The sequence below is a fragment of the Pseudophryne corroboree genome, chromosome 9 (genome assembly GCF_028390025.1).
Source record: "Pseudophryne corroboree isolate aPseCor3 chromosome 9, aPseCor3.hap2, whole genome shotgun sequence".
Lineage (NCBI taxonomy): Eukaryota > Metazoa > Chordata > Amphibia > Anura > Myobatrachidae > Pseudophryne > Pseudophryne corroboree.
This window is the reverse complement of record NC_086452.1, coordinates 364,243,187-364,270,817: the sequence shown is the minus strand read 5'-3', so window position 1 is coordinate 364,270,817 and position 27,631 is coordinate 364,243,187. Positions and strand designations below refer to the sequence as shown.

Below are 27,631 nucleotides of genomic sequence, written 5' to 3'. Positions count from 1 at the left end.
AGAGGTTTATGGACGCGGCAGTGGTCAGGTGATGCGGATTCTAAAAGGCACATTGAAGTATTGCCTTATAAGGGGGAGGAGTTATTTGGGGTAGGTCTATCAGACCTGGTAGCCACGGCAACTGCTGGAAAATCCACATTTTTACCCCAGGTAGCTTCTCAACCTAAGAAGACGCCGTATTATCAGGCGCAGTCCTTTCGGCCCCATAAGGGCAAGCGGGGCAAAAGGCGCCTCATTTCTGCCCCGTGGCAGAGGGAGAGGAAAAAGGCTGCAACAAACAGCCAGTTCCCAGGAACAAAAGCCCTCTCCCGCCTCCGCAAAGTCCTCAGCATGACGCTGGGGCTTTACAAGCGGACTCAGGCACGGTGGGGGCCCGTCTCAAGAAGTTCAGTGCGCAGTGGGCCCACTCGCAAGTGGACCCCTGGATCCTTCAGGTGGTATCTCAGGGGTACAAATTGGAATTTGAGACGTCTCCCCCTCGCCGTTTTCTAAAGTCTGTTTTACCGACGTCTCCCTCAGACAGGGAGGCAGTATTGGAAGCCATTCACAAGCTATATTCCCAGCAGGTGATAATCAAGGTACCCCTCCTACAACAGGGAAAGGGGTACTATTCCACACTATTTGTGGTACCGAAGCCGGACGGCTCGGTGAGACCAATTTTAAACCTAAAATCCTTGAACACTTACATACAAAGGTTCAAATTCAAGATGGAGTCACTCAGAGCAGTGATTGCAAACCTGGAAGAAGGGGACTATATGGTGTCTCTGGACATCAAAGATGCTTACCTACATGTCCCAATTTACCCTTCTCACCAAGGGTACCTCAGGTTTGTGGTACAGAACTGTCACTATCAGTTTCAGACGCTGCCGTTTGGATTGTCCACGGCACCCCGGGTCTTTACCAAGGTAATGGCCGAAATGATGATACTCCTTCGAAGGAAGGGAGTTTTAGTTATCCCTTACTTGGACGATCTCCTGATAAGGGCAAGATCCAGGGAACAGTTGGAAGTCGGAGTAGCACTATCTCAGATAGTGCTGCGCCAGCACGGTTGGATTCTCAATATTCCAAAATCGCAGCTGATCCCGACGACACGACTTCTATTCCTAGGGATGATCCTGGACACAGTCCAGAAAAAGGTGTTTCTCCCAGAGGAGAAAGCCAGGGAGTTATCCGAACTAGTCAGAAATCTCCTAAAACCAGGCCAAGTCTCAGTGCATCAATGCACAAGGGTCCTGGGAAAGATGGTGGCTTCTTACGAAGCAATCCCATTCGGCAGATTCCACGCAAGAACCTTCCAGTGGGATCTGCTAGACAAATGGTCCGGGTCGCATCTTCAGATGCATCAGCGGATAATCTTGTCACCAAGGACAAGGGTGTCTCTCCTGTGGTGGTTGCAGAGTGCTCATCTTCTAGAGGGCCGCAGATTCGGCATTCAGGACTGGGTCCTGGTGACCACGGATGCCAGCCTGAGAGGCTGGGGAGCAGTCACACAGGGAAGAATTTTCCAGGGCTTGTGGTCAAGCCTGGAGACATCACTTCACATAAATATCCTGGAGCTAAGGGCCATCTACAATGCTCTAAGCCTAGCAAGACCTCTGCTTCAAGGTCAGCCGGTGCTGATCCAGTCAGACAACATCACGGCAGTCGCCCACGTAAACAGACAGGGCGGCACAAGAAGCAGGAGGGCAATGGCTGAAGTTGCAAGGATTCTTCGCTGGGCGGAAAATCATGTGATAGCACTGTCAGCAGTGTTCATTCCGGGAGTGGACAACTGGGAAGCAGACTTCCTCAGCAGACACGACCTCCACCCGGGAGAGTGGGGACTTCACCCAGAAGTCTTCCACATGATTGTGAACCGTTGGGAAAAACCAAAGGTGGACATGATGGCGTCCCGCCTCAACAAAAAACTAGACAGGTATTGCGCCAGGTCAAGGGACCCTCAGGCAATAGCTGTGGACGCTCTGGTAACACCGTGGGTGTACCAGTCAGTGTATGTGTTCCCTCCTCTGCTTCTCATACCCAAGGTACTGAGAATCATAAGAAGGAGAGGAGTAAGGACTATACTCGTGGCTCCGGATTGGCCAAGAAGGACTTGGTACCCGGAACTTCAAGAGATGCTCACAGAGGACCCGTGGCCTCTACCTCTAAGAAGGGACCTGCTCCAGCAGGGACCCTGTCTGTTCCAAGACTTACCGCGGCTGCGTTTGACGGCATGGCGGTTGAACGCCGGATCCTGAAGGAAAAAGGCATTCCGGATGAAGTCATCCCTACCCTGATCAAAGCCAGGAAGGATGTAACCGTACAGCATTATCACCGTATTTGGCGTAAATATGTTGCGTGGTGCGAGGCCAGGAAGGCCCCTACAGAGGAATTTCAACTGGGTCGTTTCCTGCATTTCCTGCAAACAGGACTGTCTATGGGCCTAAAATTAGGGTCCATTAAGGTTCAAATTTCGGCCCTGTCGATTTTCTTCCAGAAAGAACTGGCTTCAGTTCCTGAAGTTCAGACGTTTGTCAAGGGGGTACTGCATATACAGCCTCCTTTTGTGCCTCCAGTGGCACCTTGGGATCTCAATGTAGTTTTGGGGTTCCTAAAATCACATTGGTTTGAACCACTCACCACTGTGGACTTAAAATATCTCACATGGAAAGTGGTAATGCTGTTGGCCCTGGCTTCAGCCAGGCGTGTCTCAGAATTGGCGGCTTTATCCTATAAAAGCCCTTACCTAATTTTTCATACGGACAGGGCAGAATTGAGGACTCGTCCTCAATTTCTCCCTAAGGTGGTTTCAGCGTTTCACTTGAACCAGCCTATTGTGGTACCTGCGGCTACTAGGGACTTGGAGGACTCCAAGTTGCTGGACGTAGTCAGGGCCCTGAAAATATATGTTTCCAGGACGGCTGGAGTCAGAAAATCTGACTCGCTGTTTATCCTGTATGCACCCAACAAGCTGGGTGCTCCTGCTTCTAAGCAGACTATTGCTCGTTGGATTTGTAGTACAATTCAGCTTGCACATTCTGTGGCAGGCCTGCCACAGCCAAAATCTGTAAAAGCCCATTCCACAAGGAAGGTGGGCTCATCTTGGGCGGCTGCCCGAGGGGTCTCGGCTTTACAACTTTGCCGAGCAGCTACTTGGTCAGGGGCAAACACGTTTGCTAAATTCTACAAATTTGATACCCTGGCTGAGGAGGACCTGGAGTTCTCTCATTCGGTGCTGCAGAGTCATCCGCACTCTTCCGCCCGTTTGGGAGCTTTGGTATAATCCCCATGGTCCTTACGGAGTTCCCAGCATCCACTAGGACGTCAGAGAAAATAAGAATTTACTTACCGATAATTCTATTTCTCGTAGTCCGTAGTGGATGCTGGGCGCCCATCCCAAGTGCGGATTGTCTGCAATACTTGTACATAGTTATTGTTACAAAAATCGGGTTATTATTGTTGTGAGCCATCTTTTCAGAGGCTCCTCTGTTATCATGCTGTTAACTGGGTTCAGATCACAGGTTGTACGGTGTGATTGGTGTGGCTGGTATGAGTCTTACCCGGGATTCAAAATCCTTCCTTATTGTGTACGCTCGTCCGGGCACAGTATTCTAACTGAGGCTTGGAGGAGGGTCATAGGGGGAGGAGCCAGTGCACACCAGGTAGTCCTAAAGCTTTTACTTTTGTGCCCAGTCTCCTGCGGAGCCGCTATTCCCCATGGTCCTTACGGAGTTCCCAGCATCCACTACGGACTACGAGAAATAGAATTATCGGTAAGTAAATTTTTATTATTTTCTCTTACGTCCTAGAGGATTCTGGGGACTCCGTAAGGACCATGGGGTATAGACGGGCTCCGCAGAAGACATGGGCACCACAAAGAACTTTCTCTTACGTCCTAGAGGATTCTGGGGACTCCGTAAGGACCATGGGGTATAGACGGGCTCCGCCGGAGACATGGGCACTATTAAGAACTTTAGAATGGGTGTGCACTGGCTCCTCCCTCTATGCCCCCCCTCCAGACCTCAGATCCTGTCCCCAGAGGAGACTGGGTGCATTGCAGGGGAGCTCTCCTGAGTTTCTCTGTAAAAATAATTTTGTTAGGTTTTTTATTTTCTGGGAGCACTGCTGGCAACAGGACTGAGCGGAGAGAAACAGACCTACTTAACTGATAGGCTCTGCTTCTTAGGCTACTGGACACCATTAGCTCCATAGGGTCGGAACGCATGTCTCACCCTCGCCGTTCGTCCCGGAGCCACGCTGCCGTCCTCCTCACAGAGCCGGAAGATAGAAGCCGGGTGAGTAGCAGAAGAAAGAAGACTTAAAGGCGGCAGAAGACTTCAGTTCTTCAGTGAGGTAACGCTGCGCGCCATTGCTCCCACACACACACACAACAGCGGGCACTGTAAGGGTGTATGGCGCATGGGGGGGGGGGGGGCGCCCTGGGCAGCAATTAATAGCCTCAAGGGACACTGGCAGATGTACATATACTGCGGAGGCAGTATATTATTTACCCCCGCCAGTTTTTTGATTGTTTGAGCGGGACCGAAGCCCGCCGCTGAGGGGGCGGGGCTTGATCCTCCAGCACTAACCAGCGCCATTTTCTCCACAGCACATGCAGAGAAGCTGGCTCCCCGGACTCTCCCCTGCTGAACACGGTCACAGAGGACAAAAAAGAGGGGGGGCACTTTTTATTGGCGCAGTGAGTGTATATTATATTTCTCTTACGTCCTAGAGGATGCTGGGGACTCCGTAAGGACCATGGTGTATAGACGGGCTCCGCAGGAGATAGGGCACCTAAAAAGAACTTTGACTATGGGTGTGCACTGGCTCCTCCCTCTATGCCCCTCCTCCAGACCTCAGTTAGATTCTGTGCCCAGAGGAGAAAGGGTACACTGCAGAGAGCTCTCCAGAGTTTTCTGTTTTAAAAGAATTTTGTTAGGTTTTTTATTTTCAGGGAGTCCTGTTGGCAACAGGCTCCCTGCATCGTGGGACTGAGGAGAGAGAAGCAGGGCTGGCTTTACGGTTGGGCTCTGTTTCTAGGCTACTGGACACCATTAGCTCCAGAGGTTGTCGGAACACAGGTCTCACCTGGGGTTTGTCCCGGAGCCGCGCCGCCGTCCTCCTCACAGATGCTGAAGGGTGAGTATGAGAAGGCAGAAGACATCAGGCGGCAGAAGACATCAGATCTTCATGAGGTAAGGTGCTCCCACTATACACACACAGAGCAGCACTGAAGGGTGCAGGGCGCTGGGGGGGGCGCCCCGGGCAGCAATATTCCTCACTTCTGGGCATGTTAAGATGGATTAGGCTGCGGAGGCAGTAAATCGAAGAATCCCCCGCCATTTTAATTAAAAAAAGCACTGGGACCGAAGCCCGCCGTCGGGTGGGCGGGGCTTGATCCTCAGCACTAACCAGCGCCATTTTCTCCACAGAAGCTGCATGCTGAACGCTGGCTCCCTGGTCTCTCCCCTGCTGAACTTCACAGGCTGGAAAAAAGAGGAGGGGGGCACATTGGCGACGCAGTGAGTGGGAATTGGAATATTATTATATAAAAAAGCGCTATCTGGTCATATTTTTCCACAGTGTTATTCAGCGCTGGGTGTGTGCTGGCATACTCTCTCTCTGTCTCTCCTAAGGGCCTGGTTGGGGTTTTGTCCCCTTGTAAGTTAATCCGTGTGTGTGTGGGGTGTCGGTACGTGGTGTCGACATGTCTGAAGCGGAAGGCTTCTCCAAGGAGGAGGTGGAGCAAATGAGTGGTGTGTCCCCGTCGGTTGTGCCGACTCCGAAATGGATGGACATGTGGCATATGTTGAATGCAAGTGTGGCATCTTTACATAAAAGGCTTGATAAGGCTGAATTAGGGGGGACATCAGGGGGTCAGTCCTCAGATTGGACCGACTCACAGGGCCCGTCGGGGTCTCAAAAGCGTCCCTTAACACAAGACACTACTACCGACATGGATTCTGATTCCATTGTCGACTATGACGAAGTAAAATTGCACCCTAGGGTGACTAAAACCATTCAGTGTATGATTGTGGCAATAAGGGATGTGTTGCATATTGAGGATGAACCCTCGGTCCCCGACACAAGGGTACACATGTTTAAGGGAAAGAAACAGATTATTAATTTTCCCACATCTCATGAATTAAATGAATTCTTTGGAAAAGCTTGGGAGACTCCGGAAAAGAGACCGCAGATCCCCAAAAGAATTTATATGGCATACCCCTTCCCTAAGCAGGACAGGGAGATTTGGGAATCATCCCCCACTGTGGACAAGGCCCTAACGCGCTTGTCCAAGAAAGTGGCGCTACCGTCTCCTGACACAGCGGCCCTTAAGGACCCTGCAGATCGCAGGCAAGAAACTACCTTAAAGTGTATTTATTCTCATACGGCTGCTGTGCTAAGACCGACAATTGCGTCGGCATGGGTGTGTAGCGCAATTGCAGCTTGGACAGATGAGCTGACAGATCAATTTGATAATATGGATAAGGATACTATATTCTTAACTCTAGCCCATATTAAAGACGCAGTCTTATTTATGAGGGATGCTCAAAGGGACATTGGACTGCTAGCTTCTAGGGCCAATGCCATGTCTATCTCGGCGAGAAGATCCTTATGGACTCGCCAATGGACGGGTGATGCGGATTCCAAAAAACATATGGAAGTACTACCCTATAAGGGTGAGGTATTGTTTGGGGATGGCCTGACGGACCTGGTTTCCACAGCTACAGCAGGTAAATCAAATTTCTCTGACGTCCTAAGTGGATGCTGGGACTCCGTAAGGACCATGGGGAATAGCGGCTTCGCAGGAGACTGGGCACAACTAAAAGAAAGCTTTTGGTCTACCTGGTGTGCACTGGCTCCTCCCTCTATGCCCCTCCTCCAGACCTCAGTTAGAATCTGTGCCCGGCTCGAGCTGGTTGCACACTAGGGGTTCTCCTGAGCTTCTAGTAAAGACAGTATTTATTAGGTTTTTTATTTTCAGTGAGATCTGCTGGCAACAGACTCACTGCAACGAGGGACTTAGGGGAGAGAAGCGAACCTACCTGCTTGCAGCTAGCTTGGGCTTCTAGGCTACTGGACACCATTAGCTCCAGAGGGATCGAACACAGGCCCAGCCTCGGTCGTCCGGTCCCGGAGCCGCGCCGCCGTCCCCCTTGCAGAGCCAGAAGCATGAAGATCTTCACGGAAATCGGCGGCTGAAGACTCCGGTCTTCATTAAGGTAGCGCACAGCACTGCAGCTGTGCGCCATTGCTCCCTGTGCACACCACATACTCCAGTCACTGATGGGTGCAGGGCGCTGGGGGGTGGGGCGCCCTGGGCAGCAATTAGAGTACCTTAAAGTGGCTAATCACACATAATATAGCCTAAGAAGCTATATATGTGTAAAATACCCCTGCCACATTATTATTATAAGAGCGGGAGAAGTCAGCCGAAAAAGGGGCAGGGCTATCTCCCTCAGCACACTGGCGCCATTTCCTCTCACAGCTCCGCTGGAAGGACGCTCCCCAGGCTCTCCCCTGCAGTTTCCAGGCTCAATAGGGTAAAAAAGAGAGGGGGGGCACTAAATTTAGGCGCAAATACTATATATATAGCGGCTATAGGGTTAATCACTTGTGTAGTGTAACTCCCTGCATTATATAGCGCTGTGGTGTGTGCTGGCATACTCTCTCTCTGTCTCCACAAAGGACTTTGTGGGGTCCTGTCCTCAGTCAGAGCATTCCCTGTGTGTGTGCGGTGTGTCGGTATGGCTGTGTCGACATGTTTGATGAGGAGGCTTATGTGGAGGCGGAGCAGGTGCCGATAAATGTGATGTCACCCCCTGCGGGGTCGACACCTGAGTGGATGGATATGTGGAAGAAATTACGCGACAGTGTCATCTCCTTACATAAAAGGTTTGACGACATAGCAGATGTGGGACAGCCGGCTTCTCAGCCCGTCCCTGCCCAGGCGTCTCAAAAGCCATCAGGGGCTCAAAAACGCCCGCTACCTCAGATGGCTGACACAGATGTCGACACGGATACTGACTCCAGTGTCGACGGCGATGAGACTAGTGTACATTCCAACAGAGCCACCCGTTACATGATTACGGCAATGAAAATTGTGTTGCACATTTCTGACATTAACCCAGGTACCACAAAAAAGGGTATTATGTTTGGGGAGAAAAAGCAACCAATGGTTTTTCCCCCATCTGATGAGTTGAATGAAGTGTGTGAAGAAGCGTGGGCTTCCCCCGATAAGAAATTAGTGATTTCTAAAAAGTTGCTAATGGCGTACCCTTTCCCGCCAGAGGACAGGATACGTTGGGAGACATCCCCTAGGGTGGATAAAGCGCTCACACGCTTGTCAAAGAAGGTGGCACTACCGTCTCAGGATACGGCCGCCTTAAAGGAGCCTGCGGATAGAAAGCAGGAGGCTATCCTGAAGTCTGTATATACACACTCAGGTATTATACTGAGACCGGCTATTGCTTCAGCATGGATGTGCAGTGCTGCTGCTGCATGGTCAGATTCCCTGTCTGATAACATTGATACCCTCGACAGGGACACTATATTGCTAACCATAGAGCATATTAAAGACGCAGTCTTATACATGAGAGATGCACAGAGGGATATTTGCCAGCTGGCATCTAGAATTAATGCAATGTCCATTTCTGCCAGGAGAGGATTGTGGACTCGGCAGTGGACAGGTGATGCAGATTCTAAAAGGCACATGGAGGTTTTGCCTTACAAAGGTGAGGAATTGTTTGGGGACGGTCTCTCGGACCTCGTTTCCAGAGCAACAGCTGGGAAGTCGACATTTTTACCCCATGTTCCCTCACAGCCAAAGAAAGCACCGTATTATCAGGTACAGTCCTTTCGGCCCCAGAAAGGCAAGCGGGTTAAAGGCGCGTCCTTTCTGCCCAGAGGCAGAGGTAGAGGGAAAAAGCTGCACCATACAGCCACTTCCCAAGAACAAAAGTCCTCTCCCGCTTCCTCTAAGTCCGCCGCATGACGCTGGGGCTCCACAGGCGGAGCCAGGTGCGGTGGGGGCCCATCTCCGGAACTTCAGCGACCAGTGGGCTCGCTCACGGGTGGATTGCTGGATTCTACAAGTGGTATCTCAGGGGTACAAGCTGGAATTCGAGACGTCTCCCCCTCGCCGTTTCCTCAAATCAGCCTTGCCAACAGCTCCCCCAGACAGGGAGGCAGTGCTGGAGGCGATTCACAAGCTGTATTCTCAGCAGGTGATAATCAAGGTACCCCTCCTTCAACAAGGACGGGGTTACTATTCCACAATGTTTGTGGTACCGAAACCGGACGGTTCGGTGAGCCCCATTTTAAATTTGAAATCCTTGAACACTTATATAAGAAGGTTAAAGTTCAAAATGGAATCGCTCAGGGCGGTTATTGCAAGCCTGGACGAAGGGGATTACATGGTATCACTGGACATCAAGGATGCTTACCTGCATGTCCCCATTTACTATCCTCACCAGGAGTACCTCAGATTTGTGGTACAGGACTGCCATTACCAATTCCAGACGTTGCCGTTTGGTCTGTCCACGGCACCGAGGGTATTTACCAAGGTAATGGCCGAAATGATGATACTCCTTCGGAAAAAGGGAGTTTTAATGATCCCGTACTTGGACGATCTCCTTATAAAGGCCAGGTCCAGGGAGCAGTTGTTGGTCGGCGTAGCACTATCTCGGGAAGTGCTACAACAGCACGGCTGGATTCTGAATATTCCAAAGTCGCAGCTGGTTCCTACAACGCGTCTACTGTTCCTGGGGATGGTTCTGGACACAGACCAGAAATAAGTGTTTCTCCCGGAGGAGAAAGCCAAGGAGTTGTCATCTCTAGTCAGAGACCTCCTGAAACCAAAACAGGTGTCGGTGCATCACTGCACGCGAGTCCTGGGAAAGATGGTGGCTTCCTACGAAGCAATTCCATTTGGCAGGTTCCATGCAAGGATCTTTCAGTGGGATCTGTTGGACAAGTGGTCCAGATCGCATCTTCAGATGCATCGGCTGATAACCCTGTCTCCAAGGACCAGGGTGTCTCTGCTGTGGTGGCTGCAGAGTGCTCATCTTCTAGAGGGCCGCAGATTTGGCATACAGGACTGGGTCCTGGTGACCACGGATGCCAGCCTTCGAGGCTGGGGGTCAGTCACACAGGGAAGAAACTTCCAAGGACTATGGTCAAGCCAGGAGACTTCCCTACACATAAATATTCTGGAACTAAGGGCCATTTACAATGCCCTAAGTCAGGCAAGACCCCTGCTTCAACACCAGCCGGTGCTGATCCAGTCAGACAACATCACGGCGGTAGCCCATGTAAACCGACAGGGCGGCACAAGAAGCAGGTTGGCGATGGCAGAAGCCACAAGGATTCCCCGATGGGCGGAAAATCACGTGATAGCACTGTCAGCAGTGTTCATTCCGGGAGTGGACAACTGGGAAGCAGACTTCCTCAGCAGACACGACCTCCACCCGGGAGAGTGGGGACTTCATCCAGAAGTCTTCAAAATGATTGTAAACCGTTGGGAAAGGCCACAGGTGGACATGATGGCGTCCCGCCTCAACAAAAAACTAAAAAGATATTGCGCCAGGTCAAGGGACCCTCAGGCGATAGCTGTGGACGCTCGAGTGACACCGTGGGTGTACCAGTCGGTTTATGTGTTCCCTCCTCTGCCTCTCATACCCAAGGTACTGAGAATAATAAGAAGGAGAGGAGTAAGAACTATACTCGTGGTTCCGGATTGGCCAAGAAGAGCTTGGTACCCAGAACTTCAAGAAATGATCTCAGAGGACCCATGGCCTCTGCCGCTCAGACAGGACCTGCTGCAGCAGGGGCCCTGTCTGTTCCAAGACTTACCGCGGCTGCGTTTGACGGCATGGCGGTTGAACACCGGATCCTAAAAGAAAAGGGCATTCCGGAGGAAGTCATTCCTACACTGATTAAAGCTAGGAAGGATGTGACCGCAAAACATTATCACCACATATGGCGGAAATATGTTGCTTGGTGTGAGGCCATGAAGGCCCCAACGGAGGAATTTCAGCTAGGTCGATTTCTGCACTTCCTACAGTCAGGGGTGACTATGGGCCTAAAATTGGGTTCCATTAAGGTCCAGATTTCGGCTCTGTCGATTTTCTTCCAAAAAGAACTGGCTTCACTGCCTGAAGTTCAGACTTTTGTAAAGGGAGTGCTGCATATTCAGCCCCCTTTTGTGCCCCCAGTGGCACCTTGGGATCTCAACGTGGTGTTGGATTTCCTAAAGTCGCATTGGTTTGAGCCACTTAAAACCGTGGAGATAAAGTACCTCACGTGGAAGGTAGTCATGCTGTTGGCCTTGGCGTCGGCCAGGCGTGTATCAGAATTGGCGGCTTTGTCATGTAAAAGCCCTTATCTGATTTTACATATGGATAGGGCGGAATTGAGGACTCGTTCCCAATTCCTTCCTAAGGTGGTATCAGCTTTTCATGTGAACCAACCTATTGTGGTGCCTGCGGCTACTCGGGACTTGGAGGATTCCAAGTTGCTGGACGTAGTCAGGGCCCTGAAAATATATGTTTCCAGGACGGCTAGAGTCAGAAAAACTGACTCGCTATTTATCCTGTATGCACCCAACAAGCTGGGTGCTCCTGCTTCAAAGCAGACTATTGCTCGCTGGATCTGTAGCACGATTTAACTTGCACATTCGGCGGCTGGACTGCCGCATCCTAAATCTGTAAAAGCCCATTCCATGAGGAAGGTGGGCTCTTCTTGGGCGGCTGCCCGAGGGGTCTCGGCTTTACAACTTTGCCGAGCTGCTACTTGGTTGCAAACACATTTGCAAAATTCTACAAGTTTGATACCCTGGCTGAGGAGGACCTTGAGTTTGCTCATTCGGTGCTGCAGAGTCATTCGCACTCTCCCGCCCGTTTGGGAGCTTTGGTATAATCCCCATAGTCCTTACGGAGTTCCCAGCATCCACTAGGACGTCAGAGAAAATAAGAATTTACTCACCGGTAATTCTATTTCTCGTAGTCCGTAGTGGATGCTGGGCGCCCATCCCAAGTGCGGATTGTCTGCAATACTTGTATATAGTTATTGCCTAACTAAAGGGTTATTGTTTGGAGCCATCTATTCGAGAGGCTCAGTTGTTGTTCATACTGTTCACTGGGTATAGTATCACGAGTTGTACCGTGTGATTGGTGTGACTGGTATGAGTCTTACCCGGGATTCCAAATCCTTTCCTTATTGTGTCAGCTCTTCCGGGCACAGTTTCCCTAACTGAGGTCTGGAGGAGGGGCATAGAGGGAGGAGCCAGTGCACACCAGTAGTCCTAATTCTTTCTTAGAGTGCCCAGTCTCCTGCGGAGCCCGTCTATTCCCCATGGTCCTTACGGAATTCCCAGCATCCACTACGGACTACGAGAAATAGAATTACCGGTGAGTAAATTCTTATTTTGTCCTGTATGCAGCCAACAAGGTTGGCGCTCCTGCTTCAAAGCAGACTATTGCTCGCTGGATCTGTAACACGATTCAGCAGGCACATTCTACGGCAGGATTGCCATTGCCTAAATCGGTTAAGGCCCATTCCACTAGGAAGGTGCGCTCTTCTTGGGCGGCTGCCCGAGGGGTCTCGACATTACAGTGGTGCCGAGCAGCTACTTAGTCGGGGTCAAACACCTTTGCAAAGTTCTATAAGTTTGATATACTGGCTGAGGAGGACCTCCTGTTTGCTCAATCGGTGCTGCAGAGTCATCCGCACTCTCCCGCCCGTTTGGGAGCTTTGGTATAATCCCCATGGTCCTTACGGAGTCCCCAGCATCCTCTAGGACGTTAGAGAAAATAAGATTTTACTCTTACCGGTAAATCTATTTCTCGTAGTCCGTAGAGGATGCTGGGCGCCCGTCCCAAGTGCGGACTACTTCTGCAAGACTTGTGTATAGTTTTTGCTGACATAAGGGTTATGTGTTGGTTAATCGGTTGAACCGAGGCTATGTTGTTGTTCATACTGTTAACTGGGTAGTTTATCACAAGTTATACGGTGTGATTGGTGTGGCTGGTATGAATCTTGCCCTTGGATTAACAAAATCCTTTCCTCGTACTGTCCATCTCCTCTGGGCACAGTTTCCCTAACTGAAGTCTGGAGGGCATAGAGGGAGGAGCCAGTGCACACCCAGAATCCAAAGTCTTTCTTAAAGTGCCCATGTCTCCTGCGGAGCCCGTCTATTCCCCATGGTCCTTACGGAGTCCCCAGCATCCTCTACGGACTACGAGAAATAGATTTACCGGTAAGTGTAAAATCTTATTTTTTCTTCTTTTTTTGAACTTTTTCATACTTAACGATCCACGTGGACTATGATTGGAATGGTAATCTTGCTCGCTCACCATGCGAGGGGACACGGTGCACTAATTGGGGTTCCCAGTCTCTTTACGAAGAAAACGACATAAAAAAAAACAATCAAAAACCTCATGTCGACCTAGCACCCCTGTCGACCTATAGTAGTCGACCTAGACACTGTCGATCTAATGATCCACACCCGGCACTTTGCCCTTCAGAAAAGTCCATGCAATACATTCCATGGAAAATTAAATCTGCCCCACAAAATTAACAATGCGTTGTGTTCCTCCTAGGTGATTATGCCCATTCAGGCCTAACTTCTATGAGATATTGATAGAATATTATTTTATTTTATTAGGTCACTCAGTACAGATTGCTTATAGAATTAATTAGACTTTGATAATGAGTTCTTATTTAAAACTGTGACGTGTAAAGGAGTTCCCTAGTTGTGTATATGTTGTGTATATGTTGGCATAGTGAAACCTGTGGTTCTGGTGTAGATACTTATTCTATGTACTTTATTTGACTCGCACAGTGCAGAGAAGATGGCATCTGAAGACATCTCACAGTTGGCTGATTCCCTGGCAAAGACAAATGTTGGAGGAGGAGAGTTGAGCTTTAAAGGCAAGACTCTGAAGCTTAACACGGCTCAAGATGGTAAGCATATGTGTCAGGTGAATTTAGTATCTAGTACATATTTGAAGTCTTGCTGACACACCTAAGGTGTGACTTTGGATCCTGCAAGTCTCATTGTGTAGCTGCATTCCTAATTGCAGTTATACATACGTCATGCATCTGTTAAAATATCAACATTTAGTATATGGTGTAAATATCTCTATAGTACGTTAATGTCTACATGCCTTTTTCTCTAACGTCCTAGTGGATGCTGGGGACTCCGTAAGGACCATGGGGAATGGACGGGCTCCGCAGGAGACAGGGCACTTTAAGAAAGAATTTGGATATTGGTGTGCTCTGGCTCCTCCCTCTATGTCCCTCCTCCAGACCTCAGTTTGAATCTGTGCCCGGACGAGCTGGGTGCTACTTAGTGAGCTCTCCTGAGCTTGCTATAAAAAAGTATTTTGTTAGGTTTTTTTATTTTCAGAGAGATCTGCTGGCAACAGACTCTCTGCATCGTGGGACTGAGGGGAGAGAAGCAGCCCTACTCACTGAAGATAGGTCCTGCTTCTTAGGCTACTGGACACCATTAGCTCCAGAGGGATCGTACACAGGATCTCACCCTTTGTCGTCCGATCCCGGAGCCGCGCCGCCGTCCCCCTCGCAGAGCCGGAAGACAGAAGCCGGTGACAGAAGCAAGAAGACTTCAAAATCGGCGGCAGAAGACTCCAGTCTTCAAACTAAGGTAGCGCACAGCACTGCAGCTGTGCGCCATTGCTCCCACATTAAACCCACATACTCCGGTCACTGTAGGGTGCAGGGCGCAGGGGGGGGGGGGGGGGCGCCCTGGGCAGCAATTAGAACCTCTTGGCAGAAAGTGGGCATATATACAGTTGGGCACTGTATACATGCATGAGCCCCCGCCATAATTTTATACAGAAACGCGGGACAGAAGCTTGCCGCTGAGGGGGCGGGGCGTCTTCCTCAGCACTCACCAGCGCCATTTTTTCTCCACAGCTCCGCTGAGAGGAAGCTCCCCAGGCTCCCCCCTGCAGATTCACGGTAGAAGAGGGTAAAAAGAGAGGGGGGGGGGGGGGGGGGGCACATAAATTAGGCGCAAAAACAGTATATACAGCAGCTACTGGGTTAACACTAAGTTACTGTGTGATTCCTGGGACATATAGCGCTGGGGTGTGTGCTGGCATACTCTCTCTCTGTCTCTCCAAAGGGCCTTGTGGGGGAACTGTTTTCAAAAAGAGCATCCCCTGTGTGTGTGTGGTGTGTCTGTACGTACGTACGTACGTACGTACGTACGTACGTACGCGTGTGTCGACATGTTTGACGAGGAAGGCTATGTGGAAACAGAGCGGGAGCAAATGAATGTGGGGTCGCCGCCGACGGCGCCGACACCTGATTGGATTGATATGTGGAAGGTTTTAAATGATAATGTTAATTCCTTGCATAAAAGGTTGGATAAAGCTGAAACCTTAGGACAGTCGGGGTCTCAGCCCATGCCTGATCCTATGTCGCAGAGGCCGTCAGGGTCTCAGAAGCGCCCACTATCCCAAATTGTTGACACAGATATCGACACGGATTCTGACTCCAGTGTCGATGGCGATGATGCGAAGTTACAGCCTAAATTGGCTAAAGCCATCCGTTATATGATTATAGCAATTAAGGATGTGTTGCACATCACAGAGGAAACCCCAGTCCCTGACAAGAGGGTTCATATGTATGGGGAAAAAAGGCAGGTGGTGACCTTTCCCCCTTCACACGAGCTAAATGAGTTATGTGAAAAGGCTTGGGAATCTCCAGATAAATAACTGCAGATTTCCAAACGGATGCTTATGGCGTATCCTTTCCCGCCAACGGACAGGTTACGCTGGGAATCCTCCCCTAGGGTGGACAAAGCTCTCACACGCTTATCCAAGAGGGTAGCCCTGCCGTCACAGGATACGGCCACCCTAAAAGATGCTGCGGATAGAAAGCAAGAGGGTACCCTGAAGTCCATTTATGCACATTTTAGGTACCTTACTACGGCCGGCAATTGCGTCGGCCTGGGTGTGTAGTGCTGTAGCAGCATGGACGGATACCTTATCTGAGGAACTTGATACCTTAGACAAGGATACTATATTAATGACCCTGGGGCATATAAAAGACGCTGTCCTATATATGAGAGATGCTCAAAGAGACATTAGCCTACTGGGCTCTAGAATAAATGCAATGTCGATTTCTGCCAGAAGGGTCCTGTGGACTCGGCAATGGACAGGCGATGCCGACTCAAAAAGGCACATGGAGGTTTTACCTTACAAGGGTGAGGAGTTGTTTGGGGAGGGTCTCTCGGACCTGGTCTCCACAGCTACTGCTGGAAAGTCAAATTTTTTGCTATATGTTCCCTCACAACCTAAGAAAGCACCGTATTACCAAATGCAGTCCTTTCGATCACAAAAAGGCAAGAAAGTCCGAGGTGCGTCCTTTCTTGCCAGAGGCAGGGGCAGAGGAAAGAAGCTGCACAATAAAGCTAGTTCCCAGGAACAGAAGTCCTCCCCGGCTTCTACTAAATCCACAGCATGACGCTGGGGCTCCACAGGCGGAGCTAGACCCGGTGGGGGCGCGTCTCCGAAATTTCAGCCACAAGTGGGTTCACTCCCAGGTGGATCCCTGGGCACTAGAGATTGTGTCTCAGGGATACAAGCTGGAATTCGAAGAGATGCCCCCTCACCGATACCTCAAATCGGCCCTGCCAGCTTCTCCCTTAGAGAGGGAAATAGTGTTAGCTGCAATTCACAAATTGTATCTTCAGCAGGTGGTGGTCAAGGTTCCCCTCCTTGAACAAGGAAAGGGTTATTATTCGACCATGTTTGTGGTACCGAAACCGGACGGTTCGGTCAGACCCATTTTGAATTTAAAATCCCTGAACATATACCTGAAAAGGTTCAAGTTCAAGATGGAATCGCTCAGAGCGGTCATCGCAAGCCTGGAAGGGGGGGATTTTATGGTGTCTCTGGACATAAAGGATGCATACCTTAATGTCCCCATTTATCCGCCTCATCAGGCGTACCTCAGATTTGTGGTACAGGATTGTCATTACCAATTCCAGACGTTGCCGTTTGGTCTCTCCACGGCACCGAGAATATTTACCAAGGTAGTGGCGGAAATGATGGTTCTCCTGCCAATTATCCCATACTTGGACGATCTCCTCATAAAGGCGAGGTCCAGAGAGCAGTTGCTGATCAGCGTAGCATGCTCTCGGGAAGTGTTACAACAACACGGATGGATTCTAAATATTCCAAACTCGCAGTTGATTCCTTCGACTCTTCTGCCCTTCCTGGGCATGATTCTGGACACAGACCAGAAGAGGGTTTATCTCCCAATGGAGAAGGCTCAGGAGCTCATGACGCTGGTCAGAGACTTATTAAAACCAAAACAGGTGTCTGTGCATCACTGCACGCGAGTCCTGGGAATGATGGTGGCATCATACGAGGCCATTCCCTTCGGCAGGTTCCATGCGAGGACCTTTCAATGGGATCTGTTGGACAAGTGGTCCGGATCACATCTACAGATGCATCGGCTGATCACCCTATCCCCCAGGGCCAGGGTGTCTCTCCTGTGGTGGCTGCAGAGTGCTCACCTTCTCGAGGGCCGCAGATTCGGCATTCAGGACTGGGTCCTGGTGACCACGGATGCAAGCCTCCGAGGGTGGGGGGCAGTCACACAGGGAAGAAATTTCAAAAGGTCTGTGGTCAAGTCAGGAGACTTGCCTTCACATCAATATCCTGGAACTAAGGGCCATATACAACGCCCTAAGTCAAGCGGAGACCCTGCTTCGCGACCAACCGGTTCTGATTCAGTCAGACAACATCACCGTAGTGGCTCATGTAAACCGCCAAGGCGGCACAAGGAGCAGCGTGGCGATGGCGGAAGCCACCAGAATTCTTCGCTGGGCGGAGAATCACGTAAGAGCACTGTCAGCAGTGTTCATTCCGGGGGTGGACAACTGGGAAGCAGACTTCCTCAGCAGGCACGACCTCCACCCAGGAGAGTGGGGACTTCATCAAGAAGTCTTCACGCAGATTGCAAGTCGGTGGGAACTGCCACAGGTGGACATGATGGCATCCCGCCTCATCAAAAAGCTACAGAGGTATTGCGCCAGGTCAAGAGACCCTCAGGCGATAGCTGGAGACGCACTAGTGACACCGTGGGTGTTCCAGTCGGTTTATGTATTTCCTCCTCTTCCTCTCATACCCAAGGTGCTGAGAATCATAAGAAAAAGAGGAGTGAGAACAATACTCATTGTTCCGGATTGGCCAAGAAGGACTTTGTATCCAGATCTGCAAGAAATGCTCACAGAGGACCCATGGCCTCTGCCTCTAAGACAGGACTTGTTGCAACAGGGGCCTTGTCTGTTCCAAGACTTACCGCGGCTGCGTTTGACGGCATGGCGGTTGAACGCCGGATCCTAGGAGAAAAAGGCATCCCGGATGAGGTTATTCCTACGCTGATAAAGGCTAGGAAGGACGTGACGGCTAAACATTATCACCGTATATAGCGAAAATATGTTGCTTGGTGTGAGGCCAGGAATGCCCCTACGGAGGAATTCCAGCTGGGCCGTTTCCTTCACTTCCTACAGTCGGGAGTGACTTTGGGCCTTAAATTGGGTTCCATTAAGGTCCAGATTTCGGCCCTATCCATTTTCTTTCAAAAAGAACTGGCTTCTCTGCCTGAAGTTCAGACGTTTGTAAAGGGAGTGCTGCATATTTAGCCCCCTTTCTCTGACGTCCTAGTGGATGCTGGGACTCCGTAAGGACCATGGGGAATAGCGGCTCCGCAGGAGACAGGGCACAAGAATAAAAGCTTTAGGATCAGATGGTGTGCACTGGCTCCTCCCCCTATGACCCTCCTCCAAGCCTCAGTTAGATTTTTGTGCCCGAACGAGAAGGGTGCAGGCTAGGTGGCTCTCCTGAGCTGCTTAGAATAAAAGTATATTTTAGGTTTTTTTATTTTCAGTGAGTCCTGCTGGCAACAGGCTCACTGCATTGTGGGACTAAGGGGAGAAGAAACGGACTCACCTGCGTGCAGAGTGGATCGGGTTTCTTAGGCTACTGGACATTAGCTCCAGAGGGACGATCACAGGTTCAGCCTGGATGGGTCCCGGAGCCGCGCCGCCGGCCCCCTTACAGAGCCAGAAGAGCGAAGAGGTCCGGTGAAATCGGCGGCAGAAGACGATCCTGTCTTCAGACTAAGGTAGCGCACAGCACCGCAGCTGTGCGCCATTGCTCTCAGCACACTTCACACTCCGGTCACTGAGGGTGCAGGGCGCTGGGGGGGAGCGCCCTGAGACGCAATATAACAGATAATACCTTAGGTTGGCTAAAGAATACATAACATATAGCTCTTGGGCTATATGGATGTATTTTAACCCCTGCCATTTTTTACAGAAAAAGCGGGAGATAAGGACGTCGTGAAGGGGCGGAGCCTATCTCCTCAGCACACAAGCGCCATTTTCCCTCACAGCTCCGCTGGAAGGACGGCTCCCTGACTCTCCCCTGCAGACTTGCTACTGAATCAGGGTAAAAAAGAGAAGGGGGGGCACTATTGGCAGCTAAAAACTATACAGCAGCTATAAGGGAATAACACTTATATAAGGTTATCCCTGTATATATATATATAGCGCTTGGTGTGTGCTGGCAGACTCTCCCTCTGTCTCTCCAAAGGGCTTGTGGGGTCCTGTCCTCTATCAGAGCATTCCCGGTGTGTGTGCTGTGTGTCGGTACGTGTGTGTCGACATGTATGAGGAGGAAAATGATGTGGAGGCGGAGCAATTGCTTGGGTTAGTGATGTCACCTCCTAGGGAGTCGACACCTGACTGGATGATCGTATTTAAAGAATTAAGTGATAATGTCAGCACTTTGCAAAGAACGGTTGATGACATGAGACAGCCGGCAAATCAATTAGTGCCTGTCCAGGCGTCTCAGACACCGTCAGGGGCCCTAAAACGCCCGTTACCTCAGTAGGTCGACACAGACCCAGACACAGATACTGAGTCTAGTGTCGACGGTGAGGAGACAAACGTAATGTCCAGTAGGGCCACACGTTACATGATCACGGCAATGAAGGAAGCATTGAACATTTCTGACACTACAAGTACCACAAAGAAGGGTATTATGTGGGGTGTGAAAAAACTACCAATAGTTTTCCCTGAGTCAGATGAGTTAAATGAGGTGTGTGATAAAGCGTGGGTTTCCCCCGACAAAAAACTGCTAATTTCTAAAAAATTATTGGCACTATATCCTTTCCCGTTAGAGGTTAGGACACGTTGGGAAACACCCCCTAGGGTAGATAAGGCGCTCACACGTTTATCAAAACAAGTAGCGTTACCGTCTCCTGATACGGCCACCCTCAAAGAACCAGCAGATAGAAGGCTGGAAAATATTCTTAAAAGTATATACACACATACTGGTGTTATACTGCGACCAGCAATCGCTTCAGCCTGGATGTGCAGTGCTGGCGTCGCGTGGTCGGATTCCCTGACTGAAAATATTGATACCCTGGATAGGGACAATATACTGTTAACTATAGAGCATTTGAAGGATGCATTACTATATATGCGTGATGCACAGAGGGATATTTGCACCCTGGCATCAAGAGTAAGTGCTATGTCCATTTCTGCCAGAAGAGCGTTATGGACGCGACAGTGGTCAGGAGATGCGGATTCCAAACGACATATGGAAGTATTGCCGTATAAAGGGGAGGAGTTATTTGGGGCTGGTCTATCGGACCTGGTGGCCACGGCAACGGCTGGAAAATCCACCTTTTTACCCCAGGTCACTTCACATCAGCAGAAAAAGACACCGTCTTTTCAAACTCAGTCCTTTCGTTCCCATAAGTACAAGCGAGCTAAAGGCCATTCCTTCCTGCCCCGGGGCAGAGGAAGGGGAAAAAGACTGCACCATGCAGCCGCTTCCCAGGAGCAGAAGCCCTCCCCTGCTTCTGCCAAGTCTTCAGCATGACGCTGGGGCTTTACAAGCAGACTCAGACATGGTGGGGGCCCGTCTCAAGAATTTCAACGCGCAGTGGGCTCACTCGCAAGTGGACCCCTGGATTCTACAGGTGGTATCGCAGGGGTACAAACTGGAATTCGAGGCGTTTCCCCCTCGCCGGTTCCTGAAGTCTGCTCTACCAAAGTCTCCCTCCGACAGGGAGGCAGTTTTGGAAGCCATTCACAAGCTGTATTCCCAGCAGGTGATAATCAAGGTACCCCTCCTACAACAGGGAAAGGGGTATTTCTCTATCGTCCTAAGTGGATGCTGGGGTTCCTGAAAGGACCATGGGGAATAGCGGCTCCGCAGGAGACAGGGCACAAAAAAGTAAAGCTTTACTAGGTCAGGTGGTGTGCACTGGCTCCTCCCCCCATGACCCTCCTCCAGACTCCAGTTAGATTTTGTGCCCGAACGAGAAGGGTGCAATCTAGGTGGCTCTCCTAAAGAGCTGCTTAGAGAAAGTTTAGTTTAGGTTTTTTTCTTTACAGTGAGTCCTGCTGGCAACAGGATCACTGCAACGTGGGACTTAGGGGGAAAGTAGTAAACTCACCTGCATGCAGAGTGGATTTGCTGCTTGGCTACTGGACACCATTAGCTCCAGAGGGATCGAACACAGGCCCAGCCGTGGAGTCCGGTCCCGGAGCCGCGCCGCCGACCCCCTTGCAGATGCTGAAGCGTGAAGAGGTCCGGAAACCGGCGGCTGAAGACTCCTCAGTCTTCATAAGGTAGCGCACAGCACTGCAGCTGTGCGCCATTTTCCTCTCAGCACACTTCACTGGGCAGTCACTGAGGGTGCAGAGCGCTGGGGGGGGGCGCTCTGAGAGGCAAATATAAACCTTATACAAGGCTAAAAATACCTCACATATAGCCCATAGGGGCTATATGGAGATATTTAACCCCTGCCTGACTGGAAAAATAGCGGGAGAAGAACCCGCCGAAAAAGGGGCGGGGCCTATCTCCTCAGCACACGGCGCCATTTTCTGTCACAGCTCCGCTGGTCAGAACGGCTCCCAGGTCTCTCCCCTGCACTGCACTACAGAAACAGGGTAAAACAGAGAGGGGGGGCACATTAATGGCTATATATATATATATTAAAGCAGCTATAAGGGAGCACTTAATATAAGGATATCCCTTGTATATATAGCGCTTTGTGGTGTGTGCTGGCAGACTCTCCCTCTGTCTCCCCAAAAGGGCTAGTGGGTCCTGTCTTCATTAGAGCATTCCCTGTGAGTTTGCGGTGTGTGTCGGTACGTGGTGTCGACATGTATGAGGACGATATTGGTGTGGAGGCGGAGCAATTGCCAAATATGCAGATGTCACCCCCCAGGGGGTCGACACCAGAATGGATGCCTTTATTTGTGGAATTACGTGATGGTTTATCTTCCCTTAAACAGTCAGTTGAGGACATGAGGCGGCCGGACAATCAATTAATGCCTGTCCAGGCGCCTCAAACACCGTCAGGGGCTGTAAAACGCCCTTTGCCTCAGTCGGTCGACACAGACCCAGACACGGGCACTGATTCCAGTGACGACGGTAGAAATTCAAACGTATTTTCCAGTAGGGCCACACGTTATATGATTTTGGCAATGAAGGAGACGTTACATTTAGCTGATACTACAGATACCGTAAAACAGGGTATTATGTATGGTGTGAAAAAACTACAAACAGTTTTTCCTGAATCAGAAGAATTAAATGACGTGTGTGATGAAGCGTGGGTTGCTCCTGATAAAAAGTTGATAATTTCAAAAAAGTTATTGGCATTATACCCTTTCCCGCCAGAGGTTAGGGCGCGCTGGGAAACACCCCCTAAGGTGGACAAGGCGCTCACACGCTTATCCAAACAAGTGGCGTTACCCTCTCCTGAGACGGCCGCACTTAAGGATCCATCAGATAGAAAGATGGAAGTTATTCAAAAGAATATATACACACATGCAGGTGTTATACTACGACCAGCTATAGCAACTGCCTGGATGTGCAGTGCTGGAGTAGTTTGGTCAGAATCCCTGATTGAAAATATTGATACCCTAGATAGGGACAATGTTTTACTGTCGTTAGAACAAATAAAGGATGCATTTATCTATATGCGTGATGCACAGAGGGATATTTGCACACTGGCATCTCGGATGAGTGCTATGTCCATTTCAGCCAGAACAGCCTTATGGACACGACAGTGGACAGGCGATGCGGATTCAAAACGTCACATGGAGGTTTTGCCGTATAAAGGGGAGGAGTTATTTGGAGTTGGTCTATCAGACTTGGTGGCCACGGCTACTGCCGGGAAATCCACTTTTTTACCTCAAGTCACTCCCCAACAGAGAAAGGCACCGACCTTTCAACCGCAGCCTTTTCGCTCCTACAAAAATAAGAGAGCAAAGGGCTTGTCGTACCTGCCACGAGGCAGAGGAAGAGGGAAGAGACACCAACAGGCAGCTCCTTCCCAGGAACAGAAGCCCTCCCCGGCTCCTGCAAAAACCTCAGCATGACGCTGGGGCCTCTCAAGCGGACTCGGGGACAGTGGGGGGCCGTCTCAAAAATTACAGCGCGCAGTGGGCTCACTCGCAGGTAGACCCCTGGATCCTGCAGATAATATCTCAGGGGTACAGGTTGGAATTAGAGACGGATCCTCCTCATCGTTTCCTGAAGTCTGCCTTACCAACCGTCTCTTCCGAAAGGGAGAGGGTGTTGGAAGCCATTCACAAGCTGTACGCTCAGCAGGTGATAGTCAAAGTACCCCTATTACAACAAGGAAAGGGGTATTATTCCACTCTATTTGTGGTACCGAAGCCGGATGGCTCGGTAAGGCCTATTCTAAATCTGAAGTCCTTGAACCTCTACATAAAAAAGTTCAAATTCAAGATGGAGTCACTCAGAGCAGTGATAGCGAACCTGGAAGAAGGGGACTTTATGGTATCCTTGGACATCAAGGATGCGTATCTACACGTTCCGATTTACCCCGCACACCAGGGGTACCTCAGGTTCATTGTTCAAAACTGTCACTATCAGTTTCAGACGCTGCCGTTCGGATTGTCCACGGCGCCTCGGGTCTTTACCAAGGTAATGGCCGAGATGATGATTCTTCTTCGAAGAAAAGGCGTATTAGTTATCCCATACTTGGACGATCTCCTAATAAGGGCAAGGTCCAGAGAACAGCTGGAGACAGCTTTAGCACTATCTCAAGAGGTGCTAAGACAACACGGGTGGATTCTGAATATTCCAAAATCCCATTTAATCCCGACAACTCGTCTGCTGTTCCTCGGAATGATTCTGGACACGGTTCAGAAAAAGGTTTTCCTTCCAGAGGAAAAAGCCAAGGAGTTATCCGATCTGGTCAGGAACCTCCTAAAACCAGGAAAAGTGTCAGTACATCAATGCACAAGAGTCCTGGGAAAAATGGTGGCTTCTTACGAAGCAATTCCATTCGGCAGATTCCATGCAAGAATATTCCAAAGGGATCTGTTGGACAAATGGTCAGGGTCGCATCTGCAGATGCACCTGCGAATAACCCTGTCACCAAAGACAAGGGTGTCACTTCTGTGGTGGTTGCAGAAGGCTCACCTATTAGAAGGCCGCAGGTTCGGCATTCAGGATTGGATCCTGGTGACCACGGACGCCAGCCTGAGAGGCTGGGGAGCAGTCACACAAGGAAGAAACTTCCAGGGAGTATGGACGAGTCTGGAAAAGTCTCTTCACATAAACATTCTGGAACTAAGAGCAATCTACAATGCTCTAAGCCAGGCGGAACTTCTCCTGCAAGGAAAGCCGGTGTTGATTCAGTCGGACAACATCACGGCGGTCGCCCATGTAAACAGGCAGGGCGGCACAAGAAGCAGGAGTGCAATGGCAGAAGCTGCCAAGATTCTTCGCTGGGCGGAGAATCACGTGATAGCACTGTCAGCAGTGTTCATCCCGGGCGTGGACAACTGGGAAGCAGACTTCCTCAGCAGACACGATCTTCATCCGGGAGAGTGGGGTCTACATCCAGAAGTCTTCAACATGTTAATAGACCGTTGGGAAAGACCAATTGTAGACATGATGGCGTCTCGCCTCAACAAGAAACTGGACAAATATTGCGCCAGGTCAAGAGATCCACAGGCAATAGCTGTGGACGCACTGGTAACTCCTTGGGTGTACCAGTCAGTGTATGTGTTTCCTCCTCTGCCGCTCATACCAAAGGTATTGAAGATCATACGGCAAAGAAGAGTAAGAACAATACTAGTGGTTCCGGATTGGCCGAGAAGGACTTGGTATCCGGAACTTCAAGAGATGCTCACGGACGAACCGTGGCCTCTACCTCTGAGAAGGGACCTGCTACAGCAGGGTCCCTGTCTTTTTCAAGACTTACCGCGGCTGCGTTTGACGGCATGGCGGTTGAACGCCAGATCCTAAAAGGGAAAGGCATTCCAGAAGAAGTCATTCCTACCTTGATTAAGGCACGGAAGGAAGTCACCGTGAAACATTATCACCGCATTTGGCGAAAATATGTAGCGTGGTGCGAGGATCGGAGGGTTCCGACGGAGGAATTCCAACTGGGTCGTTTCCTACATTTCCTGCAATCAGGATTATCTATGGGTCTCAAATTGGGATCCATTAAGGTTCAAATTTCGGCCCTGTCAATATTCTTCCAAAAAGAATTGGCCTCTGTCCCTGAGGTCCAGACTTTTGTCAAGGGAGTACTGCATATACAGCCTCCTGTGGTGCCTCCGGTGGCACCGTGGGATCTAAATGTAGTTTTAGATTTCCTCAAATCCCATTGGTTTGAACCATTGAAAAAGGTGGATTTGAAATATCTCACATTGAAAGTGACTATGTTACTAGCCCTGGCCTCTGCCAGGAGAGTATCTGAATTGGCGGCTTTATCTTATAAAAGTCCTTATCTAATCTTCCATTCGGATAGGGCAGAACTGCGGACTCGTCCGCATTTTCTCCCTAAAGTGGTATCAGCATTTCATCTGAACCAACCTATTGTGGTGCCTGCGGCCACTAGCGACTTGGAGGACTCCAAGTTGTTGGACGTTGTCAGAGCCTTAAAAATATACATTGCAAGGACGGCTGGAGTCAGAAAATCTGACTCGCTGTTTATATTGTATGCACCCAACAAGTTGGGCGCACCTGCTTCTAAGCAGTCGATTGCTCGTTGGATTTGTAACACAATTCAACTTGCACATTCTGTGGCAGGCCTGCCACAGCCTAAAACTGTAAAAGCCCACTCCACAAGGAAGGTGGGCTCATCTTGGGCGGCTGCCCGAGGGGTCTCGGCATTACAACTCTGCCGAGCAGCTACGTGGTCGGGGGAGAACACGTTTGTAAAATTTTACAAATTTGATACCCTGGCAAAGGAGGACCTGGAGTTCTCTCATTCGGTGCTGCAGAGTCATCCGCACTCTCCCGCCCGTTTGGGAGCTTTGGTATAATCCCCATGGTCCTTTCAGGAACCCCAGCATCCACTTAGGACGATAGAGAAAATAAGAATTTACTTACCGATAATTCTATTTCTCGGAGTCCGTAGTGGATGCTGGGCGCCCATCCCAAGTGCGGATTATCTGCAATACTTGTACATAGTTATTGTTAACTAATTCGGGTTATTGTTAAGGAGCCATCTTTAAGAGGCCCTTTCTGTTGTCATACTGTTAACTGGGTTTAGATCACAAGTTGTACGGTGTGATTGGTGTGGCTGGTATGAGTCTTACCCGGGATTCAAAATGCCTCCCTTATTGTGTATGCTCGTCCGGGCACAGTACCTAACTGGAGTCTGGAGGAGGGTCATGGGGGGAGGAGCCAGTGCACACCACCTGACCTAGTAAAGCTTTACTTTTTTGTGCCCTGTCTCCTGCGGAGCCGCTATTCCCCATGGTCCTTTCAGGAACCCCAGCATCCACTACGGACTCCGAGAAATAGAATTATCGGTAAGTAAATTCTTATTTATTCCACGCTGTTTGTGGTACCGAAGCCGGACGGCTCGGTGAGACCAATTTTAAATCTGAAATCCCTGATCACTTACATAAAGAGGTTCAAATTCAAGATGGAATCACTCAGAGCGGTGATAGCAAACCTGGAAGAAGGGGACTATATGGTGTCTCTGGACATCAAGGATGCTTATCTCCACGTCCCAATCTACCCGTCTCACCAAGGGTACCTCAGGTTTGTAGTACAAAACTGTCATTATCAGTTTCAGACGCTGCCGTTTGGGTTGTCCACGGCACCTCGGGTCTTTACCAAGGTAATGACCGAAATGATGATTCTTCTTCGAAGAAAAGGCATCTTAATTATCCCTTACTTGGACGATCTCCTGATAAGGGCAAGGTCCAGGGAACAGTTAGAAGTCGGAGTAGCACTATCTCAGGTAGTGTTACGTCAGCACGGGTGGATCCTAAATATTCCAAAATCGCAGCTGATTCCAACGACACGTCTACTGTTCCTAGGAATGATTCTGGACACAGTCCAGAAAAAGGTGTTTCTCCCGGAGGAGAAGGCCAGGGAGTTATCCGAGCTAGTCAGGAACCTCCTAAAACCAGGCCAGGTGTCAGTGCATCAGTGCACGAGGGTCCTGGGAAAAATGGTGGCTTCTTACGAAGCAATTCCATTCGGAAGATTCCATGCAAGAACGTTTCAGTGGGATCTACTGGACAAATGGTCCGGATCACATCTTCAGATGCATCAGCGGATAACCCTGTCGGCAAGGACAAGGGTGT

General features: G+C 50.0%; 1 protein-coding gene across 3 annotated transcripts in view; it reads left to right on the top strand.

The window, feature by feature from the left end:
* RANGAP1 (Ran GTPase activating protein 1) overlaps positions 1–27,631 on the top strand; it is a 198,073-nt gene that overhangs the window by 21,493 nt on the left and 148,949 nt on the right. For 2 of the 3 annotated variants that reach the window (XM_063940734.1, XM_063940732.1), the window contains exon 2: positions 13,823–13,944. In XM_063940734.1, the coding sequence (XP_063796804.1) occupies positions 13,833–13,944 (112 nt within the window). In that variant the 5' untranslated portion in view covers positions 13,823–13,832. Of the gene's footprint in view, positions 1–5,411; positions 5,502–13,822; positions 13,945–27,631 lie in introns of all 3 variants that reach the window. The other variant, XM_063940733.1, reaches the window with a different exon arrangement.